The sequence below is a fragment of the Triticum urartu genome, chromosome 2, assembly GCF_003073215.2.
Source record: "Triticum urartu cultivar G1812 chromosome 2, Tu2.1, whole genome shotgun sequence".
NCBI classification, from domain to species: domain Eukaryota; kingdom Viridiplantae; phylum Streptophyta; class Magnoliopsida; order Poales; family Poaceae; genus Triticum; species Triticum urartu.
In genome coordinates, this window is record NC_053023.1 from 18,825,948 (window position 1) to 18,834,615 (window position 8,668).

General features: G+C 49.0%; 1 protein-coding gene across 1 annotated transcript; it reads right to left on the reverse strand.

The window, feature by feature from the left end:
- Positions 1–377: 377 nt before the first annotated feature.
- LOC125540718 (ruBisCO large subunit-binding protein subunit alpha, chloroplastic-like) lies at positions 378–1,005 on the reverse strand. The gene is made up of 2 exons (XM_048704299.1): positions 804–1,005; positions 378–569 (listed from the first exon to the last, which is right to left on the reverse strand). Exons 1-2 carry the CDS (start codon positions 858–860, stop codon positions 393–395), a joined length of 234 nt encoding a protein of 77 aa, XP_048560256.1. The 5' UTR covers positions 861–1,005; the 3' UTR covers positions 378–392.
- Between the last annotated feature and the right edge of the window lie 7,663 nt (positions 1,006–8,668).

The following is an 8,668-nucleotide window of genomic DNA, read 5'->3' on the forward strand; positions in this document are numbered from 1 at the left end:
AACTATACATGTTTCAATTCGGTCCATGCTTGTGGCATATTTTGTACAGTAGTCTGTTTTAATTCAGAGTCTTGCAGTCCAGTAAGCACTGTGCACCATCATCACCAAGGAGACAGTGCCAACTGCCAAACCCCAAAATTACAATATTCATTGCTTTTGCTTCATGCTATTTTGTGGCTCTGTTAACTCAAAATTGGGTCACACAACAGACCGCGGCACGCAGAAGATGCCGGTAAAACCAGCAATTAGCTAGCATGCAGTCAGGTTTGGAAGCAGATACTGAACATGTGGAACTTTCTGACAACCTTATCATGAAACTAGGGGGCACCACAGTAACACAAAAAAGCTAGTGGTTCAGGACTTCAGGCATATGAAATGCGAGTTGCAATCTGTTATATAGGCGGCCGAGCATCACCTCGCGGGCCGAGGGTGACGCCGACGGCGCTGGCGAGCTTCTCGACGCCGGCCTGGAGCGCGGCGCGGGACTTCTGGTCGAAGGCGATTTCCTTGGCGTCCGCGCGCACCACCAGCCGCGACGAGCGGCCGTTCTTGGACCTCCTCAGCCTCCCCTGCTCATTACACCCAACAGCACAGGTCACAAACCGAGGCCCATTTCACATCAACCCGGGGAGAAAAATGGGGACAAATCCGAGCAGGTAATCTCCCAAGAAACCACAATCCATTAAACAATATAGCACAGTACATGCCAAAATTTGGCCAATGAGGCCGCAAATTGGGCGAGCAGGGGAATGCGGGACCCTGCAGAGAAGACAGCACAGGAGAGAGGGGCGGGCGGCCAGTACCTGGGAGGAGAAGGAGCGGAGGAGGGAGGCGGTGGAGATGGCGTTGGCCGACGCCATTGGAGGCGGGGGCGCGGGAGCGGGAGCGGGTGCCGCGCTGAGGATAAGGTGGAGGCAGGGGGGAGGGGAGGGGCTTGATGAGGCAGAAGGGTGAGGCGGGTTTAGGGATGAGGTTGGTTGTGTGGCTTTATATGGAGTTCCAACGGAGGGAGGGGTTTGGGTTGGACTTTGGAGGGAGGGAAGAGGGGTTGAGGCGTCTCCAGAGTCTTCACCATGTTTTGTTAGATTGTTAGAGCAGCCGTTCGGCCCATCAGGGCGTTAAAAAAGAATGGTCTGGGGGCGAACCGGCGCTAGTTCGGTCTCTGAGGGCGAACTAGCTCCCAGTCACGCCCCAGGCGCCGTCCTCGGGACGCGGAAAATTCGAACTTGGTCGTTCCCGCTCACAAAAGACGTCACACAAGTCCGGCGATTGCAAGTCACAGTTCGGCGATGGGACAGGCGTACAAAAAATAGAGCGGCGGAAGTTCGCGTTCGCATCACTCGGCGGGCTCTGCCCCAGGCGTCGGCGGAGTTGGTGTGCGCGGGCTTGACGGTGTCAGAGCTGCTTCTGCGCTGGGCGGTGTCAGCGCGGCATCGGTGCTGCTGGGCGTCGTGGAGGAGTCATCACGCGGGCTTGGCGGCGGCGGCGGCGTGGGCGTTGGCGTCGGCAGCGGTGTCGAGGGAAGCTGGTTCAGGATGAGGCCGCGCTCTGCCAAGTACCACGCCTTGACCGCCTCGTCGGTGCTCTGGAGCATGTCCGCCCCGCCCAGCGGGAAAGCTAGGTCGGTGTTTCTCTTCTTCACGGCGACGTTGGTCCGGAGCAGGTCGAGCTTGACGGCGCTGCTCGACATCAACGCCGATCACCGCGCGTCGGTCTTCTCTTCACGAAGGACGGCCAGGGCCTGCACGTCGGCGAGGCAGTGCTTGATGGACTCGTGCACTCGAGCGGTAGCCGCGTCAGCGTGTTTCCCCTTCTTGGCACCTTTGTTGCCGTCCGGCCACCCTTCCGATGCGCCAGGAGTCGGCGCATCCGGCTTGTAGGTCTCCTTGGCCTTGTCGAGGGTGCGCCGGACTTCCGCCCACTTCTCGCACTTGTCAATACGCTTGTAAACGTGGAGGTACTTGAATTCGGCGTCGTTGTTGCTCTGCCGGTACAGGGCGAACATGCGCAGCAACTGCGCGGAGGAACAAACAGTTGGCAGGCGTACACGGCGAAAAGAGGCGGGAGACCGGCGTGGCATACCTGATCCTCAACGCCGGCGCCGCTCTCCGGGCGAGCCGCGACCTCCTCGACGACCCCATGCCATTTGTTGCACGCCCCCTGGATACGCCCCCAATAGTTCGCCATCGCCTTCGAGTCGCGCTGCATGTAGACGCCTTTGAAGTAGGGGTCGACGAGGTTGCGCTCGTCGAACTCGGCCTTGATGCGGTCCCAGTACGTCTCGATGCTCTGGTTCGTGTCGGTGGTCGGGTCGAGGCAGACGACTTTCTATGCTTCGGCGAGGCATTCCTCCTCCTTGGACGCCCACTTGATGCGCGGCTCGCCTGACCTGGCCGCCCGCTTCTTCTTCTTGCGCCCCTTCGCCGGAACAGGCGTCGGCTCCTCCTCCTCCTCCTTGTCCTCCTCCTCCTGCTCCTGCTTGTCCTCGCCGTAGACGTAGCCGAGCTCGCCGTCCATGCCGCCGCTGAGATCCATCGTCTTGTCCTGGGTGACAAATCCGAGAGACGCGGCGGCCACGGCCGAACCTGCCGCGATGATGTCGTCCATGTCGCCCTCGGTCTCGTCGGTGTCGTCGAGGTGCGAGAAGGGCAGCGCGCAACGGCGTAGATGGGGCGTCGGGGAGGACGCGTAGGCGGGCGGCGAGTAGTTGTATGGAGGGTACTGCACGCCGGCGAAGGCGGGCGAGGGCGTGCGCTGGGCCGGGTGTCCATGGGGAAAGGTGATGTTTGGATTGAATCCACCGTGCGCGTCCCTGTCGGCGTAGCTCGGCGAGGGCGATCCCCATGGCTGCAGCGACGGAGAGCTGACGCTTTGCTGGCCCCAAGGAGCGCACCGGGCGTGGCTGCCGGGTGGGTTCATCATCCCCGCGCGAGTCGCCTCGGCCTCGGCTTGGTCTGCCGAAGCGACAGCCGTAGCCGCGGGCGCCGCGTTGTCGCGGGCATTCTTGGTGATGGCCCTGTTGCGCTGGTTGGTGGTGACAGCCTCCCGTCGCTGAACTTCCGCCCTCCACTCGGCATTTGTCATGCCCGGTGGCTTGGACGGCGGCGCCCTTGGCTTCCTCTGCTTCGGCTGGGTGACAGAGGCGGTCGCGGTTACCGCCGCGCGGGGGGGCGACGTACTTTTTCGGTGGCATGGCGGTCGGCTGGGAGGCGAGCAGGAGGGAGATTGGCGGGAGGAAAGGAGAAAATGGGAGGGAAGTGGGGGAAAAGCGGGAAGAAACGGCGGGAATAGGCGCTGGACTCGCCGACAGGGCGGACCCACGCGCCCTTTTCGCTTGTGTCAGTGCCCCAGGCACCCCCCAGGGCGCCGGGTTCTGCCTGGGTCCGCCGGCACCAGTTTCGGCCCGAGCCGGCGAAAAACGGACTTCTGGGGGTGACTGGGTCGTTTTTTCGGCGCCGGCACGGCAAAAACGCCTGGGGAGGGCCTATTGGGGGCGCGGCTGGAGATGCTCTTAGAGGGGGTATTTTTTGTCATGTGTGCAGATGAAAATGGTGCGGATTTAGAACTTGTTTTTGAACTAGTAAGATGTTCGTGTATTGCACGGAACACCAAGATTGAGGGTGGACGGTGCCGGCAGCGGCCATCACACCAGATTGTTCCATGGCTTTCTGGATGTGGTGGGAAAGAGATAAGGTTGATTGTGAGAGACAAGGAGTTCTTTGTAAATATGAAAACGGGCTTGGACATCTTTTGCAAAACTACAACAGTTTGCTTTTTATGCGTCGGATTTAGATCCGACGGCTATTGGTGAAAGATAGAAGGCACACCATCATCACCAACTCCCTTTTTTTGAACAAAAATGATAGGGAAACCCCCCCCCCTCCTACCGTGTCATTTTCATTTATAACCAGATATGGTAATGCACAATAGGGTTGATAGTTTAAAGTGTTCCAAACCAGCTACTCATACATCGTCTATCCAGGACAACATGCCCTTCTTGGGATTAGGCTTAGCTCTAAGCATAGCCAAATTAAAATTATGCTTGAAGACGTCGTCTCTCACACAGACGTGAGATTTGTGAAGTCGCCCGCGAGGGTTTCATGAGCAGAAGTAACCGCCACCCCCGCCGTCATCCACCAGGGAACTTTGGGTCCCCTCATCGCCAGCTGCCATCTAGGCTTTAAGAGGTGGTGTGACCTCGGGTCTTCACGAGTTCTACGTTCTTTGTCAACATCTAGTGATTATCGTATTTTGCGAGAATAAAATTACTCTCGTTCTATTGACAGTGACCTGAGGTTGGAGAGTTTTCTGTCCTCGCAAATCCAATTATTTGGATCTGATGAGTTTATGTTGGTGTGTGAAGCTTTCTTTTTGTTGGTTTGATTCTTTGTGGAGGTGAAATCTTTCATCGATATCATGGTGAAAATATTGTGATTCGATGACATGCATTTCTAGGGGATCATCCTAACCCAAGTACGTTCATCAACATCATTGCTCCGGTCCAATTGTAGCCTCTTTACCGAAGTCTTTGTAGTATTTCTTCTAGCAAAGATTAGTTCCACGAAGAAGATGTTTTCAAGAGATTTCATTGTAATTCTTAGTCATAGGAATTACTTTGTATTTTCTTGGTTCTTATATCCAAATCTGTGTACATGTAATTGCCATGAATATGAATAAAACTACAGGTGTTTCTCAAAAAACAAATGCTTGAAGACATGCATACATGTCTGAATGGATGCATACATGTCTGAATGGTGCATGGGATGTGCTCAAAAAGCAAACCGTTCCTTTGATTCCAGATACTCCAACAACCAATATTCATAATTTTCATGAAAAAAAATCAAAATGGATATCTATTCTTGGCATCAATGATCATGTCATAAATATTGATATTAAGCCAATACCCACCAAAAGCCTTGAGTGAATGGGTAGTCAAAGAAAAGATGCATTATGTCTTCCATATGGCAGTCATGGCAAAGGACACATATTGTGGAATCAAGATGAATCTTTTCCTGATTAATAGCTCGCATTTGTTGACTCTGTCATTGAAGAGCAGACAACAAAAATATTTGTGCTTGGGAAGACAACATGTTTGCATATCCACTTAATAGACTGGGGAGTAGCAATCAGAGTAGAGTATACCTTTTTAGTGCATTATTTTTCATCTCCCCACAAGAATCTTCATGCATCATAATTATAATTATCCAGTGATCTCACATTGTCCAAGAGGGCTGAAAGGTTATGGAATTGCTGCTGGGCAGTGATGGACAAGGTTATAGTAATCCTTGAATATTTCTACCATTACAGCTGGACAAAATTATCAACCAATGCAAAAGAATGTAGTTTAGGTAAAGATCTCAGTATGATGTCACCCTTCTTATCTTTCCAGAGCAGAACAATATCTCCTTTTCCCATAATACAAGAGATAAGCCCACTGTATAATTCAGTCAAAGTGAGGCAATACCACCACCAGAAGGATCCTCTAGGGCTACAACATGTGGCATACAACTGTGGAGTAATGAGCCTACCAGATTAATTTAACCCAAGGGACGCTAGTAGGAAAATGCATTTCCGGACGGTTGGCGCTATTCTGGGTGTTGGTGCTATTCTGGAAAAATAGCACCGACGTGGAAAGTACGTGATGTGTCGCTGACGTGAGCACATTACAGGCGTGCGAGTTGCATCAGACGTCAGTAGTCTGTGGACCCTAGCAGACATAAATAGTACTAACATTGGAGCACGCCAATGTCATTAACATACCAAGAGGACCGTGTGATGCCCATGATCAAAGAGCGCATTATTAATCTTGTGGGAGGGATTGCATACCTGTGTTGGATCTGGTGGCTAGAGATAGGTTGTCGAATGGTACAAGGAGAATGTTATAGAGGTAGTTATGAACTTATGGTACTACCATCCTTTTTTTGTTTAGTGTGTTACAGTTACAAGAATTCTTTTGGTTTTCCATATGTTGCATTGCCAGTAATGCATTACTTGAATAGATACGACCTTTGACAATTAGAAAATTGCAATTCCAAAAGGAGGCTCAAACTGCCTGCCTCAATTAAATAGATTCAATGATTTATACCTTTGTTTGGTAATTCACAAATGCAAGCGCTTCTGACCGGTGAAGTTCGCAATTCAGAGAAAGAGGGAGCAAAGCACTCCTTAATTAGTTGTAGTTCAGATCATAGGCTTGCTATGATTCTCTTTTATGATTCAAAATTTTAGTCGAGGAATCCTTGGCTTCTTGTTGGGTCTCTACAGTTATGTTCAGTGATTATTATTCACCCTCCTCGCGTGATGATTTCATTTTATGGATGCTTGAGTTTACAAAATTTAGTGAGTGCTGTTCATATAAGCCTATTAATTATAGGACTTTTATAACTACCAAACGTTCGGATTTTAGCAATAGGCAAGAACGGTCCTTACTTCACACTAATTACATACATGCATACATTAGAATGACCAATTTTCCTTCCACGTGCACTTCTCCCTCCAATTACATGCATATATGCACTAAAGAACGAAAGCTGGTGTCATCCTAGATTCTTTTTTTCAAACTTCAAAATGTTTTGTAGCTCAAACCGTCGCTCCGATTGAAAATCCATTTTCACATAAAAAAATCGTCGCGACGAGATCTTCAAAACGAGATCATATGTTGGTATGTTTCGGCGATATTTTTTTTCCGGTCCAAAGTTACCACACCTGGAGTAAGTAAGCTATCACCACTGCAGTACGTAACTTATCATAGTGTTTGCGCTGAAGTTATCACAGGGACGTTTCAACTACTTTATCCATGCATCGAAGTTATCATCGGGTCTACGGTTCATACATACCTTATTTACACATAAGTATCGGATATATTTTTTCAGCAATTCTGTCCCCTCCTCACTTTCGGTCAAAGTTCTTATTTTAAACACAATACAAACATACACACATATACTAAACCCTATAAACGCACACACAGACACACTACCCTCATGAGCATCCGAGAGACTAGGCCGACAGTTCATCTTGAGATTGACAAAAGTCACCACAGATGCCTTTGTAGTTAACACGTAGTTTTGTACTTAACAGGTCTGCGGTGTGTATATTGTCATGTTATTTACACCCAAGTTATCAGGGGTATGTTTTTCAATAAAATTTTTCTCTCGGGTCAAAGTTACCATGGTGATTGTACCTAGGTTAGAAGGTCCATGGTACGGAAGTTACCACGCTACTTACATAGAAATTATCGGAGTATGCTTCAACGGTTTTCTCTTTGGGTCAAAGTTAAACACAATGTTTGTATGTAATCTACCAGGTCCGCAGTGCGTATAGTACCATCATATACATAGAAATTACCGGTGATATGTTTTCAAACAAAAAAACTCCCGGGTCAAAAGTTACCGCGGTGTTTCTAGGTAAGTTATGAGGGATGTTGTGCATAAATTACCATGCTCTTTGAAAAGAAATTATCGGGTTATGTTTCATACTTTTCCCCTTGGGTCAAAGTTACCATGCTAAGGGTATGTAAGTTATCAGGTCAGCGTGTGAAAATTACCATGATAATGGCACAAAAGTTATCGTTGTATGTTTTAACAAACTCCCCTCCCCCGTGAAAGTTACCTGACCCGAGGTACATAAGTTATCAGATTTGCGGTGTGTAAATTACCATGCTATTCACACAGAAGTTACCGGTGTATATTTTATCAACTTTTTTCCTGATGAATAAAAGATTATCGCGGTGTTGGCATGTAAGTTATCAAGTATGCGATTCCTAAACTACCATGCTATCAGTAAAAAAAGGTTACCGCGGTGTTGCCCCGTAAGTTATCGGATCTTATATTTTAACGACAAAAAATCTGGGTCAAAAAAATTGTTGCGGTGTTTGTGTGTAAATTACCAGGTTTGGTGTGTACATTATCATACTATCTAACGTATATTTCAAAATGATTTTTTTCCTCGGGTTTACACACGAAGGAGTTCGAATTCTACACGAAGAGAAACATTCATTTCTCTATAATTGCTCATCGAGAGGTACAAACACAATGCATCGATTCTTGAAATAACTTGGTCCATGGGTCTGCCCTCTCGTCAAAATTATTGTTGTTTTTTCTCGCTATCAAACAAAGTATAAAAGTCGGCTAACCTGAATCAAAAACACAAAAGTAGGCTTAGGCCGGGTGGTAGCACACCTGCTCTTCAACTAGCAGGTCGCGGTTCAACTCTAAGGGGCGTTTTTTTTTTCTCCGCGAAATCTTCGCGCCCGTCAGAAGCTCATGCAATAGTGCGCGCGAGAACTGGTCGTTCGGATTTAAAGACAAAATCCAAACGTTCGGAAATTACATATGTCGTTAATTATATCATTGATTTAAATACGGCCACCTTACCGGCATTGCAAATGCACGCCTCTCAGGATATGCTACCGCTTTCATTCCTCGTTTCAGCAAATGTATTAGACTAGAAAAACCGGCACTCATTTGGACTGTGTAAACACGTTAACAATTGCATCAGCAAGATTAGTATACACAGTCACGCGCCTGCGCCCTTGGCGCCCCAACCACTAGTATATGGACAAAGTGGAATTACCTGAGTTGATCTCGGTGGCAGCCTGGTACTTATGATGGGAGAGAAGATCGATGGTCCATTAGGAACCTGTACAAGTACAACCTCCGCCGCGGATGAG

Bases quoted from the DNA above. Each gene is read 5' to 3' on its own strand.
- LOC125540718 (XM_048704299.1), bottom strand. From the start codon at position 860: ATGGCGTCGGCCAACGCCATCTCCACCGCCTCCCTCCTCCGCTCCTTC. The intron at 570-803 runs GTACTGGCCGCC...TGTAATGAGCAG, and splicing joins TCCGCTCCTTCTCCTCCCAG to GGGAGGCTGAGGAGGTCCAA.